Source organism: Aedes aegypti, unplaced genomic scaffold (genome assembly GCF_002204515.2).
Source record: "Aedes aegypti strain LVP_AGWG unplaced genomic scaffold, AaegL5.0 Primary Assembly AGWG_AaegL5_hic_scaff_157_PBJ_arrow, whole genome shotgun sequence".
NCBI lineage: Eukaryota > Metazoa > Arthropoda > Insecta > Diptera > Culicidae > Aedes > Aedes aegypti.
Genome location: NW_018735030.1, coordinates 22,560 through 48,178, shown reverse-complemented (window position 1 = coordinate 48,178; position 25,619 = coordinate 22,560). Strand labels below are relative to the sequence as shown.

At 36.4% G+C, this 25,619-nt stretch overlaps 2 protein-coding genes and 1 long non-coding RNA gene across 4 annotated transcripts; 1 reads left to right on the top strand and 2 right to left on the bottom strand.

Moving 5' to 3' along the window:
* Positions 1-8,691: 8,691 nt before the first annotated feature.
* Positions 8,692-9,484, bottom strand: LOC110680562. The gene is made up of 2 exons (XR_002502921.1): positions 9,096-9,484; positions 8,692-9,028 (listed from the first exon to the last, which is right to left on the bottom strand). It is a non-coding gene; the product is annotated as an uncharacterized LOC110680562 (long non-coding RNA).
* Positions 9,485-13,084: 3,600 nt separating this feature from the next.
* Positions 13,085-15,135, bottom strand: LOC5566727 (small VCP/p97-interacting protein). 2 transcript variants are annotated; one of them, XM_001651085.2, is made up of 3 exons: positions 14,969-15,135; positions 13,566-13,736; positions 13,085-13,500 (listed from the first exon to the last, which is right to left on the bottom strand). In XM_001651085.2, the coding sequence occupies exons 1-3, from the start codon at positions 15,026-15,028 to the stop codon at positions 13,486-13,488; spliced, it is 246 nt and encodes an 81-aa protein (XP_001651135.1). In that variant the 5' UTR covers positions 15,029-15,135; the 3' UTR covers positions 13,085-13,485. The 2 variants fall into 2 exon arrangements, with proteins under 2 accessions (XP_001651135.1, XP_011493291.2); XM_011494989.2 differs by lacking the exon at positions 14,969-15,135 and adding an exon at positions 14,017-14,110.
* Positions 15,136-15,210: 75 nt separating this feature from the next.
* Positions 15,211-23,711, top strand: LOC110680561 (ATP synthase subunit b, mitochondrial-like). The gene is made up of 3 exons (XM_021856349.1): positions 15,211-15,377; positions 15,682-16,001; positions 23,202-23,711. The coding sequence occupies exons 1-3, from the start codon at positions 15,350-15,352 to the stop codon at positions 23,568-23,570; spliced, it is 717 nt and encodes a 238-aa protein (XP_021712041.1). The 5' UTR covers positions 15,211-15,349; the 3' UTR covers positions 23,571-23,711.
* Positions 23,712-25,619: the final 1,908 nt, after the last annotated feature.

Below are 25,619 nucleotides of genomic sequence, written 5' to 3'. Positions count from 1 at the left end.
AAGTATAAATTGTGGTATCTTTTTCTAAAGAGGCTCTTTGCAAAATGGTAAAGAATTATAAAACAACTACTCTATTGTTTCTCAATAGTAATGAAGTGGAACGACATGCACTACTTAAACAAATGACACGGGTATAGCTAAGTATGCTGTTTCGCTCAAGAAAAGTAAAGAAATTCCTTGACTGAATGGGTCAAGAAATTTCCTAAAGAGAGTCCCATTTGAAATGACATTAGAAATTCCGAAAAGCGATGGATGTCATATTTGAATCTTCCCTTTTGAGAATTTAGGGTATTCAATCAAGAATAATGTTTGTTCGACATTTAATTACAATGTGCTATATTGTATACTATTGGTTTATTCCATTCACTGAATGATACGTTTTTATCCGGGAATCTTTACAGAATGAACAACTCCTATAAACATTAATATTATTGGCGTAGGAACAGGGGAGGGGCAGGTAACCTGGGCCCCTTCAGAGGGAACCAGCCCCTCCCCCAGAATTTTGGATAACAAATTTGAAGTATTGTTTTCATGATTCTAACGTGAAAAATATTTCTTAATCGATTAGCATGACTCTTATTATTGACAAAAAACTGATCAGTAGTACTAAAGGAATTTCTTAGAAAATAAACAGTGGGAATTTTTGGTAAAAAGGATTAATCTATTTTTTTTTAAGAATTTCAGTCTTGCTCAGTTGGATGGCACAAATTTACCATGGTGTGAATAAGTCCATCAAAATAAACTACAGTTTTTATTCCAACAATATTTTTTTTTTCTTTGCTTCCGCTTAATTTTTTTTAAGTAAATTAGCATAAATAAACTGATGGCTTAAGCTCTAAACTACATTTTTTCCAAGGAAACTTATTATGGTTCAAACTCTTAAGAATTCAAACAGATTTGTAACAAAATTTTTGAAGCCACCATTCGATATTCCTTTAAGAATTGTAGTATAATCAAATTACTCAAGGAATATCAAAGGGTAGCTTTAGAACTTTTGGCACAATTCTCTTGGAAATAAGTAAAGAAATATTGTGAGATCCGTTGAAGATTTCTATGCAAATCTCCTGAACAACCATTCCTTATATATCCATTTTTTCCATAAAAGTATGTACCCGTATTCAACTAAAAAAAATACTACCTTTCAATACTTCGAAGCTTTTCTTAGCTATTCCTTCAAAAAATCATTGGTTGTCAAATCTTATACTGAGATTATTCGCTGAAAGTTCAATAGAAATTCCTCAGTGAATTGCTACAAATCGTATTCTCAAAAATTTAACTACAAATTCTTTCGCAAAGTTCATCAAAAGTCCATCAGAAAAATTTCTATGATGCATCACAAATTGCGTCAGATATTTTTCTATGACTTTTTTGAGAAAATTCTGCTTCAATAGATTATAAGAATTATTTACGAAAAGTGTTGTCAAAATGCTTTCGAGTCTTTGAAAATGGCATAGTTTTGTTTATGAAATTAGCATAGGGATGGTTCACAAATTATGTCACGCTATATTTCAACTCAACCTATCTCCCCCCCCCCCCCCCACTCCTTTGTCACGGTGTTTTGAATGAGTCCTCCGAAAATGTGTAAGGCTTGTCACTCGTGGCTTGACCCCCTCCCCCCTTAGAGCGTGACGTAATTTGTGCATGACCCCATACCAGTAAAGGAATCTGTGGAAAAAAATTTAGCAAAAAAAACTGATAACGGGCAAGGGATTTATTAAGATATTCATAAAGGAAAGATATTCTTTGAAACATACCTTTGGAAATAGTTATATCCACAGACAAACAGACGTCACACTCCACAGTGGTTCCATTCGTTCTACGAAGCGATCATAAATCATATTACTCAATATCCGATGGTAAATACTATCAGAAATTGTCAAATTAATTATTTTTGACTGTTGAAACTCCATCGAGGTTGATGTCGTTATTGATATCACTTCAAAAATTCTGATTAGGATGCGGAGATCATATTGCGAGTGCTCTGTTATATGAATTATTATATGTGCATAAAACCGACTCTACAATTATCTCTCTTTCTGTGTCCAAGATTAACAATAGATTTAATATTCTATTGATAAGTACCATGAAACCTATACATTGAAAGCAATATATCAGGATTATTATTTTCCAACTTGAGAAGATTCCCCGCACAGAGTCGCTTTACATGCTCATAATCCTATTTTTGGTAAGTGATCTTAAAAACTAAATAACACCTTTCTAAGTGCCGAAGATGTACGTATCAAATAAATTCTTGAAATACTTATTAATTGATAATGCCAATTTCACACCAAATCTCTACCAAAACCAAATATCGAACATGTCACTTAATGAAATTATCCTTACGTTTCAAATACTAAGAACTAGGAAATAACTAATGATTTATTTGTTAATATTTTGTTGCTTTCTAATATTTCTTTTATGCTCACATTTTGTTAGCACTGGATATATAGATACTAGAAAGTTGCTGAATATCTTGTTGCTCGAAATAATTACAACAACAAGTTCATGTCATTCCTCCGACACTTTGGGAAGTCATGCCATATTTATTAGAAAGGCGTTTGTACCAATACTAATTTAACAGGATTTTATTATATCAGCGCCCTCACTAAGACTACTTATTAAATCAATATACAATGTTGCAAGTGCATTTATATCGAATTGAAGTATGAGTATTGAAAATTTCATTATTTTGTATATTTATTCCAGTTAGCTATAAATATACTGGTATGTCATAAATTCTTTGGATATTTTTACCATTGCCTTTATTCGTAACAAACTAACAACTTTGAAGGCACCCTGCTAACTTATTTGCAAATATTTGCAGCTAGAACCTTCACAGTTAATTTTCCAACTTAAACATGATCATTTGGTGGCAGAATTTTGATTAAATGTGATTAAGAACATATTCAAAAACGTGCTTTAAATAAAGTGATGTAGTTACAAAGTGAGTATATTTCTATTCTCATTACTCACATCAATACTGACTCCTAGATGTCAAATAACACTCTAAAGTGTATCGGAAGTGATAGATATTTCGATTTATGACCTATGGTCGGTACCACTGTGCACTCTCATGCTTGTCCATCGACCGCCTTTTCAACGGTCGATTCGAAAATATTGTAGGTGGCCAATCCGCCACTAGCAGCGCTCGCATCGATTTTAGCATTGGGCGTATATGTCCTCGTGACTATGATTATGTTCGAGATTTTCTCTAAGTGTTACGTCTGTTTGTCTGTGGTTTTATCGATTATTTGTAGAATTCCATATTGATTGAATTCTTGTGCAATTTCAAGGCTGAATTCATAGAAACTAACTGACTTCTGGGGAATCCAGAAGTCATGGAATGAATTCTGCTTGATTTCAGGAGTAATTTCTAAAGAAAATTTTGGTGAAACTTCTTAAAAATTTGTTTTATTTTGTTCATTCAAGATTCAGTATAGTTTAATTTTAGTTACCCTGTAATCTGTTGTTTCCACCTGTTTCACTAAATGTTTCTCCTTCTTTCGTACAAAAATCTTTTCATACTCCAAAAAGCAACACTTGCAAGAATCTAAAGATAAAAAATAATTTCTATGAGTTTTGAAAAATTACAGAATTTTCATACATATGATTCCTGGTTTCTGAAAGTCTATCAGGAATTCCGCAACAAATGTTCAAAGTAATGCAAAGAAATTTTCCAAGATTTCAATTCACTAAAATCTTACATTACGAATTTTACCATAAGACAACTTTGTAAATTATTCAAAACAATTTCAATTTTTGATCATGTAGGAATCGAAAAAAATGGCGGGTGTTTCAGCCTACATATCAAAAAGGTTGAGATTTTACAGGGTGTCTACTCATTTACAGAAATAGAATTCCCTGATATTTCCAGGTTTTTCCAGGTTCTGGAAAATAATTCCAGGTTCAAGAAATTCTTTATAATCCATAAGTGTTTGATGAATTTTTCATATTAGATGATTAAACATTTATTTTCAAAGATAGGAGTTTGGCTTTGAAACACTTAAAAAAAAGTCTAACGAAAAGTATTTTCAATTAATTAACCCTCTAATACCCAAATTTTTGTTTTCGATCTAAATATAATTTTTCGTTATCTAAAATCATTCTAAACACGGTTTGGGCAATGATTTATTTTTCTTCGCAAATTTATGAATTTTGGTTTTTGATTTTTATTATTTTTATTTTTGAACATCCCTATTCTTTTCAATTTTTTCTTGAAGCCTCTTCTGGTTACTGATTTTTGACAATAATAAAAATTAGAATTTTTACTATACTTTTGAAAATATGATTTTTTCAATTTTTTTCTGGAACATTTTTTATTTTCCGTGTAACTAACGGAAAAACAGATTTGTAATCATTTCAATACCATCAGGCTCTTCTTCTGTGATAGGTTGATCGTAGAAAAATATAAAAGGTACGATTTTTTATAATACACGTTAAATGAATCCCAGGCATTTGAAGGTTATATAAGAATACAATTTTTCAAACAATTTTCAATAATACAAAAAAGTTTCAAAAATCATAAAAAACTTTTCTTATATGCATGTTATGAGTCAAGGTTTAAGCCAAAAATAAAATCGTTTTAATTTCCGAGCTACGAAAAAATACACAAAATTCCAAAGTGTACCCCGTCTAAAGGCGGGATTGGGTATTAGAGGGTTAAAAGAATATCTGTTTGTTTTACGTGTGTAGACAACTCAAAAAAATTGGTTATTTTGTAATAATTCCACGAAAACCAAGAATTATTATCAAATGATCTGAAAGTGCCTGTCAGATATTAAAAACGATCTCTTTGAAATTAAGAAAAAAAAAGACTTCCCTAAGATGGTATTCAGTTTTATGAACATCAAAAACGTACTCGTGCCGTTACGATTGCTCGTTGTGCTGTAAATTATATTCACATATTACACGGATAATATTTCCAGGAGTATGATTTGTGATGTTTAGCGAATTCTGTGAGTAATTCTGCCAAGAATTTCGTTTTAGATATCTTCATGAACTCGATCAGGAATTTATCTAAGGATCAGGAATCCGTCCAATAATCGTTTCATGATTCAAGGAATCTAAAAGTTGTCCAAAAATTTTATTTAGATCATCTTCAATAATTCTAACCTCCTTCAGAAATTCCGCCAAGTTTTTTGATAAAGTATTTAAAGATCAAGTGATGTCTCCAGGAAAGGATCAAAGAAATTTGTCAAATTTATTGTAGAAAATTTTGAGAAATCCACAAGGAATGTCGAAATTCTGGATTCTTGATGAAGCACTTTCTAGGATTCTCCTCATAAATTGCTAAAATAACTGAAAAAAAAATTTCAATATCTGAATAAAGTCTTAGAGTCTTGTTTTTGAAGAAATTCGGAAAGGAAATAGTTTTAATAATTACTATAGTGTTAACTGGTGATGAAGTTGAGAAAAATCCATTGAGACTTGAAAATTTCATTTGAAAAATTATTCAAGAAATGGAACCGCAGGAATCATATTTGATGAAATGATGGATAAATGCCGAGAAAATTTCTCGAGAAATTTTATAAGAAATCCCAAGTTAAATGTATCAAGAAATCCTTGGAAAAGTTTATAAGTTTTTAACTCCGATTTCACCGAACAATGCCTGAAGGATTTTTGGAGCAATTCCTGAGTGTAATCGTGAAGAAATTTAAAAAAGGGTCCTTATAAAAATGCTCAGAATAAATGAAAAAAAAATGGCGTAGAAATTATTAAAGTGTTTCTTGGAAAAATGTCGAAACATTTTTTTTTTTCAAAACTCTGAAATAAATCTTAATGAAAGAGCTCCTGTAGGATCCGTGCGAAATTTTCTAGTAGTTACAAAAAATCAGTGGGAAAACATCTGGAGGACATCATGAGATAAACGCTAGGTTTTTTTTCAGGATAATCTCTGTGAAAATTACTGCAAGTTTTTTTTTTAAACTCTGGAATAAACCTTTGTGGAAGCGGTTGAAAGCTTTAGCAAATCTGGGCCAAATTCTTAAGAAATTCTTCTAAGCATCCATTGAAAAATTGTTGGTAGCATTCCTGGAAGAATTCCAGAAGAAATCACTGGAAAAATTACTAGAATTCCTGAAGCATTCCTCGGGATCTGAGAAAAATATCATTAAGAGCTTGTGGAATAATCGTATAATAGTCTTTGTATGTTTCTCTTGAGTCTCTAGAATTTTGCACCAGGATTTACTGCAAGCAGATTAAATGTGAGTTTAGTGGCCATTTTGATTAAAATAGAGACTTTAGAGACCTTAACCAAAAATAGAGACTTGCATTAAAATAATGACCAAGACTATAAAAAAATCTGCTAACCTTCAAAATATAGTATTTTTGTACTTTTTTTCTCCTTACCTACAAAGTTTATTATTTTTATATAACAAACGAAATTTTTTTTTTGAAAAAAAATGGAATGATTTCAACTAGGTTTCATATGCTCATGAATGAAACCCAACTAGAACTGTACTAGCCTTTATCAACTTGGCAATCCTAAATTTTGCTTCATTGCCTAGACATTAGGGTGCGTCTTATTTTTCAAAAGTTCTCAAAACCAAAATTTCGTGATCTCTACTAATTTCAAATTACATTAAAAGAGAAACCTCAAAATTTGAGCCAAAAATATTAACATTTAAATGTGGTGCAAGCGTTTTGAAGGTGAATTTTCGGGTTATAAAATATTACCTTCAGTGAAGTAAACATAACTTTGTTATTTATCAACCGACTTTAAAACTTTTAGCATCATTACCTTCAAAATTAAATTTATGAAAACCTTGTAGAACACCAAATTTCTCTTGAATCAAAACAAGTTTTAGTTAAAAGTAATTTATTCCAAATTTTTCCTCCCTTTACTAAAAATTTCAATTTTGTTTGACCATAACTTCATGATTACTCAACCGATTTCAAATCTTTTTACATGCTTTTGAATCTAATTCAATTGTTTTCAAACCTTTCATTAAAAATGTCTTGACCAAGTTATGCAGCGAAAACTGCACAAAAACATGATTTTTTAACGAAAAATGCCAGTTTTTTCAAATTTTTGCCAGTTAAATATAATCTCTAAAGCTGAAACTAGTATTTCTCATTTGTTAAACCTTTAAAAATTGCTGCAAAGTCAATTTTTAAACAATTTTGAAACAAACATATGGCTGCGTATGTTAAAAAATATATGCAGTATTCAACTCGTAGTTAAAGCAAGATGCTCTATATCTTTAAGTTTTATAGAAAAAAAATCAATTTCCGGCAAAAATTAATAAATAATCCAAAGATATTTGATTTTTTCATTGAAAAATCATGTTTTTGGGTAGTTTTTGTTGAACCATTTTTTAGAAAAATGTGTAGTGTGAACAGTTTGAAAACAACTAAATTTACTTTGAAAACATTTAAACATATTCGGAATCGATTGAGTATTTATGAAGTTATGGTCGAATAAAAATTATATTTTTAGTTAAATGAGGAAAAATTTGGATTAAAATATTTTTAACTTAGACTATTTTAGATTTTAAATAAATTTTGTGTTCTACAAAGTTTTTATAAATTTAATTCGGAAGATAATGGTGCTGAAAGTTGCAAAATTGGTCGAAAAATAACAAAGTTATGTTTACTTCACTGAAGGTCATTTTTTATAACTTGAAAATTCACCTTCAAAACGCTTGCGCCACCTTTAAATGTTAATATTTTTGGCTCAGATTTTGAGGTTTCTCTTATAATGTGATTTGAATTCAGTAGAGTACACGAATTTTTGGTTTTGAGAGGTTTTGAAGAATAAGCCGCGTCCTACTGCACATGTTTATGTTGAATAAATAAAAATCGTTAAAAGGACTAAACATGTCAACTAGCGTTTTGATAGCGGCGCAGCCGAAAATTTTTTGATTGAAAAGATCACGACATATTCTACCATGCACTATTGCTTCAAAATAATTTCCCTGAGTGTAGCCAAAATTCCCTGAGAATTCCAGGTTTTTTCCAGGTTGAATAAAATTCCCTGATAATTCCAGGTTTTCCAGGTTTTTCCAGGTAGTAGACACCCTGTTTTAATATTTTCTTCTTATTTTTTATGACCATAATGCATTCCATTATTTTGCAGTTTCAGATGTTATGTAATGATTCATTACACAACTCAAAATAGTTGCGCAAGGAAAAGGCGTTGCGTAATATTCATTACGTAACTGATTTCAGATGCGCAATGACTACCCCAGCACCCGCACTGCATAACTTAGTGCAGGAAAGTAGGCCGTTTCATGACAGATTGGCGTGATGAAAAACAGCCTATTACGATGGGAAATTGCAAAAAAAAATATTTCAGTAGGTTTTTAGGGTTTATCATTGCATAATAGTAGCATTTCTAACTGTAGCTCGCTTTGTTTCAATTCGCATCACTTCACTCCATTTTACTGTAAAATAATTCGATATGGCACTTTTAGATTCTCAAGATTGGAATTTTTAAATACCTACTACCTATATTGTATCCCAAAAATATACTTGAAGGAATTACGAACTCGGCGCTCGTTTAGGTCTCCTGAATTTTGAGTGCAATTGTGTTCCAAATTGTGTGCGAAATTTCAAATAATTACTAAGCAAAATTTAACAAAAAGACTAACAATAATCCACAGTAAGCATTGCAAATTACGAAACTATTTCTATTAGATGATACAGAAATAGAGAATTAAAGTCGTGGGAAAGAAAGGGTTAACACTGTTAAATCAAATGTTTAATGAACGAGACTATGGATTACAGGAATACATAGATATGTGAATCTACAGCGATTATACAATTCTTTTTAATAGGAATATTCGGAAAACGCATGCCGTTTGCCAGCTGTATTTTCTGGTACATATTACTAGAAAGTGATAATGACCTTCACGACGCGCCATATCCCCTACTAATAATGCTTTTTGCCTTGATAGAAGATCTGCAGAACGATTGGCATGATGAGCAACTTTCAAGGGCACCGAAGGTCACGTCCTGTGATGAACGATGGCCAAAGCGGCTTTTATGCCGACTCAGATTCCGAAGAGATCGCTAAATAAACGTGGACCTGCGTCCACACACAAACAAGTACGCTCTTATCAGCTGAGTTATCACCGTGTAACGAGATGACTTACCTTTTGTTCATTGGTAACTCCCAACATTTTGCCTTTGCACTTGTGTGAACACTTCCTGCCTTGACCGATACTAGCCGAAAACTGTTTAGATTGAATGACAACTAAATATGCTCAGGAGAAGTGGCGCCTTCTTAGGAGACGCGACGGGATTTTTATCAAACTAGATATATATCACATGGGATTCCTTGCAATTAGGGTCTATTTGATGTCAGGTAAAACTAACATCTAGCACAATCAAATTTAACACATTTTACGACAAAAACTATTCACATAATCACTATAATATTTTAATATTATCGGTAAAAATTAATTTCCGGACATTATCACTTCAGCGGAGCGATGTTTACTTTTTTTTGTTTATCGAAATCGAATTGTCATTTACGTTTTCTTTTGTCACGCGTTTTGTATCAAAATAAGAGCGCAACTTTTTTGTGTTTTATCGTGTTTAGATTGTGCTACAAGTAAGGCCAGTATGCAGTGGCCAACCGGAAAAATTGGAAATTCGCGATTACGAAGCTGCTGATGTTTCCTTTTTATGCTAGACGGGGACTACGACAGGGCGATGGACTTTCGTACCTGTTGTTCAATATTGCGCTTGTTGGTGTCATACGGAGAGCTGGACTTAACAGTCGAGGCAAGATTTTCATCCGGACAATTTGTTTGCTTCGCGGACGACATGGATATTATTGGGCAGAAAATTTGAAAAGGTGGCAGATTTGTTCACCCGCCTGAAACGCGAAGCAACAAGAGACGGGCTAAGGGCTCATTCACAAATTTCATAATGCTAAAGGGGGTGGCTGGGTATCGTCGCAATGTTACGGCTCAAACAAAATTTGAAAAATATTCATTCAGCTTTTTAAAACCGCTAATGGCTGCCGCAAGCAGACTCGACATGTCCAACACGCTAATAAGATTAAATTTAGTTTTGATATTGTTTGATCAAGATTTGTTCTTCACAGTACCCGAGATAACAGTTTTCTGAATACAGTCGAAGCTCGTTATAACGACAACTTTTATAGCGACAATAGCTCCACAGACAAACAGACGTCACACTCTCAACATTGGCCATCGACCACCTTTTTAACGGTCGGTTCAAAAATATGGTAGGTGGCCGATTCAGCACGCGCAGCGCTCGCATCGTTTTTTTTTCGTGTTTGACGTTTGCACACTACCGCCATCTTTTGGCCTATAGGCCAAACACACCGATTTTAGCATTGGGCGTACATGTCCTCGTGACTAAGATGTTGATCGACATTTGTTCTAAGTGTTACGTCTGTTTGTCTGTGATAGCTCTCTATAGCGACATTTTTCGGTCCCTTGAAACATTTTTAGGTGTTATATCTATTCCCCATAACGACTTTTCTTTATTACGGCGGTCCCTTGCGATGTCGTTATAACAAGCTTCGACTGTATATATGGTTTAAAAAAATCTCACATTGACATTAGTTTTCCAGGCCTTAGTCAACGAGATTCGAACGTCATAAATCTATGAATTCATAAACCATTACCAGCTTACATTTTGCTTTAGGCAATAAATTACAAAAAACGCCCGAAGATCGAACACCGCATCGCAACCTGATGATAGTTAAATCACGCATGACACATGTACCGACGAATTAATGAATTGAACAAGTTAGCATTGCTTTTTCTTTACGAGTGATTGCATTTCATTGACGATTCAGAACGATTTTAAAACAATCTTCATCATCGACTGAGAAAAAGCAGTGCTGACGTGTCCATTTTTTACATTCTTCGAAGCTCACGGTGGTGCTCTTGGCTCAGCCACAGCGGATTTACAAATATTATTTCTAATTTCCTATTTTTTTACAGTTTATTTTCGTAAGATAAATTGTAACTTTTAACGGGATTAAATTTAAGACATAGTTGTCATGTTCTGGAAATGTAAAATCCTTAAGGCCCAAACGCAATGAAAGCGGAACGGCAACGGAAAGCGGAACCGGTCCGCCAGGATGAACTATAACATGCTAGTCGACTCAGTGTTGGTTCACTTTCATTCGTTGACAGCTCAGTCGAGATGATGTGATTCATGCTGGCGAACCGGTTCCGCATTCCGTTGCCGTTCCGCTATCATTGCGTTTGGGCCTTTATCCTTTATACAGGTATGTTTTTAAGAGAGAACATTCCCCAAATATAGTGATTTTTCAAGAACCTCGAAGCAAAAACCTCAACCAAGCTATGTTAAAACCTGCTCCAATCATAAAATTGTGTTCGACAAAAGTTCGTACAAGGGGTCATACACAAATTACGTCACACTCCAAGGGGGGGGGAGGGGGTCAAGCCAAGCGTGACAAGCCTTACAAAATTTTTTAAGGACTCATACAAAAAACGTGACAAAGGTAGGGGAAGGGGGTCCAAAAAGTCGAAATTTAGCGTGACATAATTTGTGTACCATCCCCAATTGAACCAACTACTATTCAGAGGTACTGCCAAAAGTCGAAAACAAAACAGATCAATCTCAAAGTTTGAGCAATCGACACTCAATGGTATAGTCAATAGAAAATATTACCAAGTGATTTTGAGAACATGAGTTTTTGAGGTTTTGTCCGGCCATGCGCAACTGTGCGACCGTTAAAAAGGTTGTCGATGGACTATGATGAGAGTGTTACGTCTGTTTGTCTGTGCTACAATTTTAGTCGTCTAAAATGCGAAGGCGCATCATCAGTGGAAGTCGTGTCTACGATGGGCTCCAGAAAAAACTACGGTCAAGATAGATTCACCCCGCACCAAATGTACGATGTACAAAACGCTCATAAGACCGGTAGTCCTCTACGGGCATGAGCCGTGAACTACACTAGAGGAGGACTTGCAAGCTCTTGGGGTTTTCTAACGCCGAGTGTTAAGGATGATCTTCGGCGGCATGCAGGAGAATGGTGTGTGTACCATGATGAAAGAGCAACAGAGGTAGCATTTTTTTTAAAGACGTCACCATGCACGAATCCGAAGAACAACAAAGTGGAGACGCGGAGGAACAGCTGATCAAAATTTACCACAACGTGGAGATAATTTCATAGGGGTAAAGGGGGTAGCTAAAAAATCGGAGGAAGATAAATTGTAAAGGGGGGGTGGGGTGGTGTTAAACTAGTTTGCCGCCAGTTTTTCGTTATTTTTCAATGGTTAGGGGCTTCAAAACATATGGGTTCTTCGGAAGAGTTTGTCCAGTAAATTAAAATGCTTATGAGTAAATATTTTGTTTCACGGAAATGCTCTATTGCGCCCATAACAAGTGCGATTAGAAATGCGGGATTACATCGGATCAATTTGGTATCTTCATCGTACTTATTCAGCATGAGATGACGAATAAATGCGGTGAAGCAACCAGACCGATTCGATATACACCCGATTTTGTTTTTGCACGGGGGATGCGTACCGTGCAAAAACAGTTTCAGTTCAAAATTTCAAAAACCGTGCAAAAAAGTAACACCATTTCCCGACGTTTCATGCAAAAATAAGGTTTTGGCGGAAAAAATGTATGGAAACTTGTTTTGCAATATCCGTGCAAAAACAGAATCGGGTGTAATGCCACAGTTCTATTTGCGATTTCGCACTTCCTGGATGAAATATACAATACAAAAACAATAAACCGTATTGTAACAGTACCATTCAAAACATTGGGAAATAACAATACGATTACAGTACAACATATTGTAATAATTGTTAGCAATGCAATTTATATTATATCCCAATTCAATAATATTTCCGAACACTTTCTAATCCTGAATTTTGTAAACCGTTAATGTAAAATAAATCAAACGAGGCATGTTTTGGACTTCACTTTCATAGTTTCAAAGTTCGTGAATGAATTGTTAGGTCGCTTTCATTGATGGAAATCCTGACTACATACATGATCTGAATTGACTATATGGCTGATATGATTCGATATCAGTCTTCGACGTAACAGGCATATGTTCTAACCACTGCACCAAGTACGCCTCACAGGTGTCAATGCTGCATTGTAAACACGATTACAATTATTCAGTAAAATAAATGTTGTTAGCATGTATATTTCTTGTATGTGTGTACTTTTACATATAAATATGGGAAAAATGCATACATGATAAATAATGTTTCATCATACCAGTAATTAAGTCACATGAAAGTTTGAATGTTCATACTGTGCTCAATAAATTTTAAACACCCGACACTCGACAGAGTATAAAGCACGAGAATTTGAAAGTATCGGTAGATGAAAAAACAAAACCAGTTAGTTATCGATGTTCTTCTTGAAAATTAATACTCAACCTAGTACTCAACTATACACATAAGATATAAATAAACGTATATGAAATATTATTATCTTTCTCGATTTGGTGATTTCGTATCAAAACATCATGAATAAGACATAGAAGATGATCTCTTCCGCAGAAATCCGTTAATCTTGTGTCCACTGAAAAAGAAAATAGATGACCGTTAGCATAATGGAAATATCTTCGCTTGCAACATGTTAATTACTCTCAAAGCAGATTGACCACCACCCATCCGAGCGGCTTCCTCCTCCCTTCTAGCGGTTTCTTCAGATTTTTGCTGCATCCGGCGCACTCTTTCAGGGTCTTTGATACCTCTAGTTTCGTTTTCAACGCGACGTCGTTCGGCGGCTTCCAGTTGCTGCTGTCGTCTCACCGTCTGAAATGATAGGCGGATTCCAATTTACGACTTATAATAAGCGGTTTCTTCACCACCGCTTAGGCCTTAAACCTGGTTTAATCGTATGAGTAAACGTGGTTTACGGCTTAAGCGAAGGTGAAGAAATCGGCCCTTAATAGTGTAGTTTCGTTGTACAAGTTGGACTATTGGTCGGATTATACCGAGCACCCCCGCTAATTTGAACGATACCTCATGCAAACCATCGGGGTTCATTTTTAATTTGAACATCTAGTCACCCTAGAAACGTGTTTCTGGTTACCTCTTTCATTGTTTTGTTTTGATTCTGCGCCCCGTTCCACAGCGTTCCCTTTCCCTTTACTCTGTTCCATGAGCTAAATGACGTTTGAACCATTTTTAATCTGAACGATGTGCAAATTAGCGGGGTACAGATTAAAAAGTGTTCAGATTAAGGGGGCAGGATCCGTCATTGATTTCGAAATTTTCAAAAGCAGTTTTTTCGTTCAAAATCAAGAAAATTTACAAGAAAATGTGTTCACTGTATTCTGTTCCCCTACCGAAACACAGTGAACACATTTTCATCGAATAATTTTTAGTTATGAACAGAAAAACTGCTTTTCAAGTTTCGATGATGACGATGATTACGATGACGGAGCGTTGATCGTTAAATGTGGTCAAACCAACGGGGGTACCCGGTAATCTGAAAACCTTTATTTAAGGGAATATTTAAGGGAACAGAATACCGTCAAAGCACCAGTACCCGCTCATGTTCCAGTACCCGTTCACGAGTTGAAAAAGTAATGTTGCTTAAGTAAATACATAAGAAAGTGCCCTCAATATGCTTTAACATGTCGATTTGAAATGGATAGCGACTATAGTTTACAAATTTACCTTATTTAAGCCCATCTTTTTTCAGTGTGAGCGGGGTACTGAAACATGCGCGGATACTGGTGCACTGATTGCACATGTACATCAATATTATTTTTAATTTAAAAATGTGGCTTGGAAAATAAGTTTATGGTATAATATTCTCCAACCGAAACACAGCGCACAATCATTATGTTACTCGCCATACGATTTGTGACTCTGCTGCATGTGACTTTATAAGTTGACTAATTTAAATTAATTCACGAAACAATACATTGCACATTGGACATTTTCAAATGTTACGCTAGTAGTTGCTCCCCTGTTTTCTACGGCGCAACAAGTGCAAGGAAAACATCTAACAGAAGTTCCCCTTTCCCCATCCTTACGGCATCCGGGGTAATGAGCTCTTCACTGGATCCTTTGAAGCAGGACGAGCAGAGTCCCATTTTGCATCAAACAGGCTTATATTTAAAAGGATTCAACGATTTTTCGGAATTTATCCGCAGCACTTTTATGGTCGCACACTTTTCTTGTCGTTCGCAAATTACTGGTCTGTTTTGATACAAGCAGCCGCCAGGCGTTTGACGTGCGGATGTTGCATATGATTTTTTTTCGCTGCTAGCATTCTGAGTGCGACTCTGCGTTAATTTTTGACAACTGCTGGCAGAACGACCATCTTTCTCCTTCGGTACGGAATTTAGTGCGTGTGGTGAAGGTAGATTTTGGGCACGAAAAAACTCGATTTTCAACAATTAAATTGCTTCAAAATGCTTTCGAGAGCAGCACTTTTGGCCGGTAAGTTGCGGGATGTGAATAATTCGTTTTCAACGGGTTTTATAAGGTGTAAAATACGCGGCGCAAAAATGTTGATATGGGGCTGGAGCTGCTGACAGGAAAGGTTTATGTAATCATTTTGCAAATGTCTCGTTAGATTCGAAGAAATGCTTTGAAATTGCATAAATATCTAGTGATAAATCAAAAAAGCGATTGAAATTGAGGGATTTACTATAATTAACATCCTGATAAACGTATTTTCCGGACAAATACCTCAACTGGAATTGTTAATCACATAACCTCTTCTTTTCGATTCCTCTTCCAGCCGCCAAGAAGCCCGCAGGCCTGATCCTGGCCCGTGGATCTGCCTCTGCTACTGATGGCAACCGTCCGGTGCGAGCGGAACACCCCGGCAAAGTTCGCATGGGCTTCCTGCCCGAGGAATGGTTCACCTTCTTCTACAACAAAACGGGAGTCACTGGACCGTACGTCTTCGGCGCCGGCTTGCTGACCTATCTGTGCTCCAAGGAGATCTACGTCATGGAGCACGAATACTACAACGGTCTGTCTTTGGCCATCATGGTCATCTACGCCGTTAAGAAGTTTGGACCGGCTGTGGCTGCCTATTGCGACAAGGAAATCGATGTAAGTTATTTAATTATCCGTCTCGTTATATTGCTACAGTGGTTCTGAAATTTCACACGGTCACGAAAGAATGGGGACTAAATCTCCAAACGCTAAGGGTGTTACAAACAAACTTTTGTATCGGGGCCCTGTTTCGGGGGTACTTTAAGAAATGACGTTCAGAGGCCGTCCCGAGAGGTACTAATGTTTATTTTTATTATTCTGACTTATTAACAAATAATTTTGGCGAAATTGCGTGAAGCTCACTCTGATTTCTTAAATTTTCGAAAACTATGATTTTTTCACTTCATTCATATTTAAAGATTTAAATTCTCAACTTTTGATTAAACTTATCCTGAATAGTATTCTATATCGATCAGGGATTGAATTCTGAAAATTGACAGTGTCTCTCAGTTATCGCACTCGCACTGTTGTTATCAAATGTTCGGGGATTGTTCATCATTCCAGTAGAGTAAATAAGCGAGAAAAATGGCTTTTATCATCGCTCTCTCGTTTGGGCTCTGCTTCGCTGCTGCTATTTATCAAGCTGTTTATCTATAGAGAACGAGTTCAGCAATGCTTGATACCTTTGAAAAGATGTGATTATTTTTAGGAAAAATGTATCTTCTTTGTTTTTATAGAAAGGTCTCTGAAGTCTTTTTTCAACAAAAGGGTCTCTAAAGTCACTTTTTTCCTTGCTCTTCTCCTGAGACAACATTTTAGATGATCGAGGATTCCTCCAGAGAAGCTTTAGAAAATCTTCTAGTTATTGTTCCAGAGGTTACATCTGGAATACTTCCACGAACTCCACGAACGAGCTGGGTTTTCGCCAATTATACAAAATAAATATACACCTGGTGCAAATTCCACAAAAGTTTATTGGTTTCGACACTTTTCCACGAAAACCTACAATAATTCCTAAGCCGATTTTTTTCATTTATTCCAGGCATTTTCATAAGGATTTTTTCAAATATTCATCCTCGATTACTTTCAGAAATTGCTCCGAAAATTCTTCAGGCATTATTCGAAGCTATCTATTATAAACTTTTCAAAGAACCGCTCGATAAATTTGTTTCTAGGATTCCTCATTAAGCTCCTCCAGAAATTCTTCTTGGAATGTGTACAGCATATCATAAAAATATTGTTGCTGCGGTTCAAACATTTCGTTGATATTTTTTCTGTAAAAATTCTCAATCTCCATACATTCTCAAAAACTTTATTCAAGGTTCAGGGATTCGGTCCAAATACTTCAATTATTTTCTTCAAAACGTCTAATAGAACACTATTTGGAAATTCTAATATTTATTTATAATTCAGGAAGAATTTCATCAAACATTTAGGAGGTCTTTCAGAGATCCTCGAAGGAATTCAAGGATGTCGTACTTAGAACTTACACACATTTGTTTTCTTTCGAAATTCAACGCTGATTTTGTTTTTTTTTTTTCAAAACAATCTAATAATTTTCCTTGAAATTTGGAATAATGACTAGAAAATATATAAAGATTTCATTGAAAATTCTTCAAAAAGAAAAATGGAGGAAATCCTGAATGAGTGGAAACTCTAAACGTAAATGTTGGAGGAAGTCCTAGAGAAATTAATGGATTTTTTTTTGGATGGATGATTCCTGATGTGGTTACCCTTAGAAAAATACCAGATTGAATTATTGAAGGTATATAAAACAATTTTTTTGGAAGAATCACTTAGAAAATTCATGAAAAATTTCAAAGCAAACTCCTGAAAAGATACGTGAATACGTGAAAGAAATATATAGTAAATTCCAAAAAAGGCCTTAGAATTACATAGAAAAATGTCTGTTCAAAGTAGCAATCAAACTCTCATCTCGTGCTTCCTGTTAGGTATCTCTTAGTATTCATAATATATGTATGGTATCGTTTATTTTTAACTAGAATTGTCTAAAGTATTTATTTTTAATACGATCATACTACCAGCCTTGATTTCCCCAAAGAAAAAATATTGTGGGTACGGCAATGAAGTCCAGACATCTGAATCCCACTTCAAGGTGACATATTTCGGAATCCAAACATGGCTGGCACAATGGCCGGCTAGTGGCCCTACTCACGATTTTGAAGGCACTAATCTGCTGAAATAATGGACGTACAAAGTCCATCTTCTTTTTTTAAACTTTCTGTCAGTGCACAAAACTTAAATAGAAATTGCGCTATAGTTTAATGCTTCTTTCGCGAGATTTGTGCCTTCAAAGTTTTGGTACATTATTGAATTTTGATTCCAAGCTATTTCACCTTAAGAGAAAGGATATGTTTTTCTTAAGATCACATCGACTACTTTTCCATATCTGATTTTTATGATTAAAGGCCGTTTCAGATCATTGGATAAACATGCTTGATTTTCGTGGTAAACAACAAAAATCACCAAATTTTTTGAAATTTTCTTCCTACATAAATTTATTTTTGAAGATATCTTCCATTTGAAAAAAAGTTTTTCTTCTTCTCCTTGGCATTACGTCCTCACTGGGACAAAGCCGGATTCTCAGCTTAGTGTTCTTATGAGCACTTCCACAGGTATTAACTGAGAGCTTTTTCTGCTAAAGTTACCATTTTTGCATTCGTATATCGTGTGGCAGTGGCAGGTACGATTATACTTTATGCCCGGGGAAGTCAAGGAATGCTTAATCTGCCCCGGCTAGACCAATTCATAAAGTTGGATGCTGACAAAAGCGCTCTGAGGCTAAAACGATCACAAAACCTTCTGCCAGGTGATTTAACCGGTCACCTAAGCATACTAAACGAATTTTCTATAAATCCAATTGTTGAAAAATGCAATGACTGGATGGAAATGGTTGTGAATTATGACATACCATATACATACGGTGTTCATTCCTTCTCGCCAAGAGTGGCAAGAAGGAGGACCGAGTATTCCTCCAGGCTCAATCAAATTCTACACTGATGGATCGAGAATGAACAATCGTTCTGGATCTGGAGTGCACAGACCAAGAACTAAAATCTCTGTCCCTCTCGGACAGTGGCCTACAGTTTTTCAGGCTGAAGTGTATGCTATCATTGAATGTGCGCAGCTCAGCGTAAAGAGGAATTACAGAAATGCCACAATCTGTATTTCCTCCGACAGCCAAGCAACTCTTCATGCTCTGAAAGCTTACACTTTTAACTCAAAATTAGTGTGGGAATGTGTTCTTGCTCTAAAAACCCTAGCCATCCGCAATCGAGTTAAACTATATTGGATCCCGCGGCATACGGGTCTAGAGGGTAATGAAATTGCCGATGAGCTAGCCAGGAATGGATCGGCCAATACATTCATTGGTCCTGAGCCATTCTTTGGCATATCAAACTTACTTACTTATTTGGCTTTACATCAATTATCTTGATAAAGCCTCGCCAACAATATTTCGCCAATTCCCTCGGTTCATGGCCGCTTCTCTCCATCCTCGACTGTGACCCACGCTCTCCAGGTCCTGGTGTACCTGGTCAATCCACCTAGCTCGCTGCGCCCCACGCCTTCTTGTTCCGACCGGATTCGTGGCGAACACCATCTTTACAGGGTTGTTGTCCGGCATTCTTGCAACATGGCCTGCCCAGCGTATCCTTCCAGCTTTAGCTACCTTCACGATACTGGGTTCGCCGTAGAGTTGAGCGAGCTCGTGGTTCATCCTTCGCCGCCACACGCCGTTGTCCTGCACGCCGCCGAAGATCGTCCTTAGCACTCGACGTTCGAAAACCCCAAGAGCTTGCAAGTCCTCCTCGAGCATAGTCCACGCCTCATGCCCATAGAGGACTACCGGTCTTATGAGCGTTTTGTACATCGTGCATTTGGTGCGGGGGTGAATCTTTCTTGACCGCAGTTTCTTCTGGAGCCCATAGTAGGCACGACTTCCGCTGATGATGCGCCTCCGTATTTCCCGACTAACATTGTTGTCAGCCGTCAACAAGGATCCGAGGTAGACGAACTCGTCCACCACCTCGAAGGTATCCCCGTCTATCGTAACACTGCTTCCTAGGCGGGTCCTGTCGCGCTCAGTTCCGCCTACCAGCATGTACTTTGTTTTCGACGCATTCACCATTAGCCCGACTCTTGTTGCTTCGCGTTTTAGGCGGGTGAACAAATCTGCCACCGTTTCAAATTTTCTCCCAATAATATCCATGTCGTCCGCGAAGCAAACAAATTGTCCGGATCTTGTGAAAATCGTGCCTCGACTGTTAAGTCCGGCTCTCCGCATGACACCTTCAAGCGCAATATTGAACAACAGGCACGAAAGTCCGTCGCCCTGTCGTAGTCCCCGCCGAGACTCGAACGAACTGGAGTGTTCGCCCGAGATCTTCACGCAGTTTTGCACACCGTCCATCGTTGCTCTGATCAATCTTGTGAGCTTCCCGGGAAAGCTGTTCTCGTCCATGATTTTCCATAGCTCTATGCGGTCGATACTATCGTATGCCGCCTTGAAATCGATAAACAAATGGTGTGTAGGGACCTGGTACTCACGGCATTTCTGGAGGATTTGCCGCACGGAAAAGATCTGGTCCGTTGTCGAGCGGCCGTCGATGAAACCTGCTTGATAACTTCCCACGAACTCGTTTGCTATAGGTGATAGACGACGGAAGAGAATCTGGGATAGCACTTTATAGGCGGCGTTTAGGATAGTGATTGCACGATAATTTTCACACTCCAGTTTGTCGCGGAAATTTGTTCTGGAATACTTCCAGGAATGCTACCAGCAATTTTTCAAAGGATGTTTCGAAAAATTTCTGCAGAATTTTGTCCATAGAGTAGTGTTTGATCCCTTAGCCGTATCACTTACCTCCGCGGGGGCGGGTGATGCGGTCAGGATCAATCGTGTTGCGCATCGTGTATCGCAGATATGACAACTGCACTTTGGTCCCAAAGCCTTATCTAGGAAGACAAAAATGATTGCGCCTGTACCGTCAATTTTAGATATATGATGTCTTCGGCAAAGTTTCTCCATATTTTTCAGACATATTTTTCAGTGGGCCACCCTAATTTCACATCACTGAAATTAGGGTGCCGTAAGGATTCTTTTTCAAAATTCATCAAAGATTACCCTTAGGAATTGCTCCAATAATCCTTCAGGCATTGTTCGAAATCTATTATTAATCTTTCCATGAATTCCTTAATTAATTTGACATGTGATCCTATATTAAGTTCCTCCAAAAATTTCTCACGGCGTTTCTCCAGAATTTCATCGAAATATTATTGCTGTGGTTCAAACATTTTTCTAATAATTCTTCGAACAAAATTTTCAAATTTCAGTGGATTTTTTCAAAATTTAATTTATACACCAGTTAATACTATTTACTATAATACAGTTGTTGCTCCGATCATTCATAGATAGATTTTTTCAGGGATTCTGTCCGAAATTCTTCAAGGAATTCCTTCAAAACGCCTTGTAGGACATTATTCAGAAATTCAAATGTTTTTTAGTTATGTCAGCAATTCATCAAGGAAAATCTGAGAAGAATTTAATTAAAATATAAGAGTTCTTTCGAAATTCCCTGTAGAAATTCATCAAGGCATACTAAGAACTCCACAAGTTTCATCAGATTACTCTAGAATTTTCTTCCGAAATTGCTAGCGAATTTTTAACAATTTTCTCCAAAACAATCTGAAAAATTTCCTTAGCATTTCCCTGGAGACATTCCGGAGTGAATGATTTTAAAAATTCCTTGAAGATTTCCTTGGGTATTTAAAAAAAGGAGTGATTCCTGAAGGAATTTTCAATTCTTGAAGATGCTTCAACGAGAATGTTGGATTAACTCTAAGGGAAATCAATGGTACATTTTTGGAGAACTTGAGACTTCGTTGGAAAATGTCTGAAACGATCATTGGAAGGATCGTGATGGAATTTCCGAAGAAATTTCTGTGGTTATTCTTAGAAATTTTCCAGATTGAATGTTTCAAAACGAAGAAAGTCCAAAAAAGGACTACTTACAAAGTTTGTTTATAATCTCAAAACAAACTCCAAAATGTCTGTTCACTTAGGAATCGAGCTCTCATGTCGAGGTTTCTATTAGGTTCAATTTTGTATTCATAGTTCAGGTATGATCTCATTTTGTTTTTTTTTTTATGCAAGATAGAGTTCTTATTTCCGAGACGATCAGTCGCTACTGGTCCTGATTTCCTCAAGATATCATCTAGGACAAAACACAAAATGCTCTCCAGAGATCCACCGATGTTCATAATTCTAAATTCCATTTTGAGGGAAAGGCTTGTTCACAGAAAACTTTTTATTGCAGTGAAAAATACTTGTGACAGCATCGCTGTCATGTCAAACACACTAGAATACGGTGGCGGTATCTCTACTTTTCATAGCGGCCGTTTCGGTTATTTCAATGATCCATTGTATCACGATATCTTAGTTTTTGAACGATGTCCAAAGCTGGGACATATACTTGTACACTATTTTTGGAAATGATGGCTGATTGTTGAACGCTGAAACCCCCCTTTTGCGCCCACCGCAATTTATTAACACTGTCAGTCCGTCGAGCAAAAAAAGATGCCCAGTATCACGCGACACCTGCTAGCTCCATGCAACATATTCATAGGCATGTATGGCGTTGACGCTTTCTCTTCCAACAGCAGACGTCGTTACGCCAGTTGCGCGCGCTTTCTCGATTCTCGCAAACCGCGCCATGGGCAATTTCTCTCTCGTGTGCACAAAGTATACTAGAGTGAACCAGATTTTACCTATACAACGCCACTGTTGGTCTACAAATAAACATTCCTGCTGTGTCCATACATGGGGCTGTCCATTTATTACGTAAAACAGTTTTGGCGATTTTTAGACCCTCATCCCCCCATAGTAAGATTTTTTGTATGAAAATCAAAAATAATTTGTATGGCGCATAGGAATAAAATTAGGGCTATGATGTCTTCGGCAAAGTTTCTCCTTACAATATTTCCCATTTTTTCATTGGTTATTGGTAATTGGAATTTTGATGATATAAAGTAAGAATGTACTTAAAGAACATAGTTTTCGAATTTTCAAAAAATCAGTGTGCAAAATTATCGTGCAAAACATACAGTGAATCAGCAGATAGCTTAAAAAAAATTTCAGCGGGACCGTTGGATCTCATTTTTTAGAGTTCTCCACATAAAAAAAGTTGTCTTGTAAACGTAGCTGTACGTTTGGGGGTTGAGTCTTCAAATGATATTTTAGGATACGACCCTATTGCAGAGCAAAACGATTAACATCCCACTTAAACATCTTTCCAGAGAATTGAAGGCGAATGGAAGGCCGACCGCGAAAACAACATCCAACAGCTGGCCCAGGCCATGGAGGACGAAAAGAAGGAACAGTGGCGTGCCGAGGGCCAGACCCTGCTGATGGAGGCCAAGAAGGAGAACGTTGCCCTCCAGCTGGAGGCTGCCTATCGTGAACGCGCCATGACCGTTTACCGTGAGGTCAAGAAGCGTCTGGACTACCAGGTTGAGCGCCAGAATGTCGATCGTCGCATCTCGCAGAAGCATATGGTCGATTGGATTGTGAAAAATGTTGTAAAGTCCATCACCCCGGAGCAGGAGAAGGAAACTCTGAGCCGATGCATTGCCGATTTGGGAGCCATTGCCGCCCGCGCCAAGTAAATGTGTAATATGTGGATCAATGACCGGGCGTCGGTATTCAGACCTTGTAGAGCGAAGTAAGTATTCGTTTTCTGAAAAGTTCGACGGGAAAGATTTGGGAGTAAACAATAAATTGAATACTTTTATCAAGTTAGCGCGATATCCAAATGTGTTACGTTCATTGTGATGACCAATACCTGATTGCATTAATTTGCCGTTCTCGAAATATGCAAGAAATTCTAGAATATACACATAATCGCCATAATACCTACTCAGTTAACAATCAGTTCTTAAGATTTGTGTTCTTGATTATTTAAAACAAAACTTTGATCCATCTTCGTCTTAATAACTCAACTGATGTACTAAGGGTGGGAAATCTGTTATACGAAAATACGCAGACCAGATCAAAGTTTTGTTTGGTTTCATTAGAAATCAAAAACAACTGAATGGAATTTTGGCGCGATCAGTTCACAATGTGCATATCGCGATTCAAATGTGTATGATAGGGTCAATAGGGGCAGTATGGTCCACCTAAGCAAAAGATCTTGAAAAGCATAGAAAAACAATACAATTTAATCGATCCATAAGCTTAATTTGTAGTTTGAAGCATCTCCTTTCATACCACAGTTGTATTTTGGTAAAAAGATTACTTAGAATTTTTTTGGGAACATTTTTGAAAAACACTATTTTGTGTGTGACTCTACACTATACGGGGCGAAATGGTCCCCCCTACGGGGCAATATGGGCCACCATACTAAATCTTATTATTTTAATTGGAAAACCATTTGCAAGGCTTAATTTAGAAGAAGACAATAATGTATGATAGAGTTTAGTACAAAAACTGGGTTGAAGTCTGATTTGAATCATGAAATAATATGTTTTGCTGACAGTTCAATAAATCATGGTTCTAAGAGCTTCAGTTTTCAAACATAGTCGTTCAAATAAGTTTAACCAGTTAAAAATTCTAGTTTTAATTGCAATCACGTGCGATAACAATATTGCAATTAAACTGCTAAAATGACATGCCATTTTTGGTTACCGTAAAATGGGGTGTTAAGGGATGAAAAATAATTTCAGCTCGAATTTCAAGCAACTTCTTGTATGTCAATAATTAAAAAAAGAACAGCCCTACCATTCTCTCGTCGTGTATATCAAAAGTCAAATACATTTATGAGGATCTTATGACAGATTTCTGAGATAATCATGAAAATATGTGATTTTTGATGGAAATGCAAAATGGGGTGTTAAGGAATTTGAGTTTCGTAAATAAAACCCTATTTTGCCAACAACAAAACATAATCTTTTTGGCCAATAACTTTGATGCTTTCATTCAATTTCAACTTTAATCAGATTATACTTCAATATTACAGTCGACTCTCTTTAGACATCTCTATGTTCTAAATCTCGATATCTCTCCCTATGTCGATATCTCCATATCTCGATGTGTTTCTGTTGATTTTTTGTTCCCAATTTTCTCACCATATGTCGATTTTGAACATTATCAAAATACCCTAGACCAGATTTACGTGATTCATACCATTTGGGAAACTCGAAATGAAGTTTGTTTGTTTATTATTTTCCTAGTAACGGAATGATTTTCAATCTAGTGTTCATTAAATTAATGTTCTTTGTCTCGATCTCTACCTATCTCGATGGTCCCTTCGATCTCGAGATGTGGAGAGGTGACTGTATTAAACTTAGAACTTCTGCAAACGCAAACCGTTTAATTTTAAGTGCTAAATTTTTCATAGTTATTGATCCTTTTGGGAGCTATCAATACATCGTAAAATTGTCTTGAAATAATTGTTATACTTATATGCAACATGATCTTACGTTTACGGATTCTACAAGCTATCCAGAGCACCTTCGTTAATAAGCTATCATATAAGGATAATTACAACAAACTTGTAGCTTTAATAAGGAGAATAGCCAATTTGCCCTGTAAATAAGGCACTACACTAAACAACGTATTTACATGCAACACCCAGTGGCATGGTCGAAAACATACTGAAGAAAAGTGTTCCAGTATGAAGCAGAAATCTAACGCACACTCTAAAGCATAATGCGCTC

What these genes read in the sequence shown, in the direction of transcription:
- LOC110680561 (XM_021856349.1), top strand. Translation starts at nt 15,350, where the DNA reads ATGCTTTCGAGAGCAGCACTTTTGGCCG. An exon ending in GAGAGCAGCACTTTTGGCCG is followed by an intron (nt 15,378 to 15,681) that starts GTAAGTTGCGGG and finishes TTCCTCTTCCAG; the next exon opens with CCGCCAAGAAGCCCGCAGGC. An exon ending in ATTGCGACAAGGAAATCGAT is followed by an intron (nt 16,002 to 23,201) that starts GTAAGTTATTTA and finishes ACATCTTTCCAG; the next exon opens with AGAATTGAAGGCGAATGGAA.
- LOC5566727 (XM_011494989.2), bottom strand. Translation starts at nt 14,109, where the DNA reads ATGGTTCAAACGTCATTTAGCTCATGGAACAGAGTAAAGGGAAAGGGA. An exon ending in AAAACAAAACAATGAAAGAG is followed by an intron (nt 13,737 to 14,016) that starts GTAACCAGAAAC and finishes CTATCATTTCAG; the next exon opens with ACGGTGAGACGACAGCAGCA.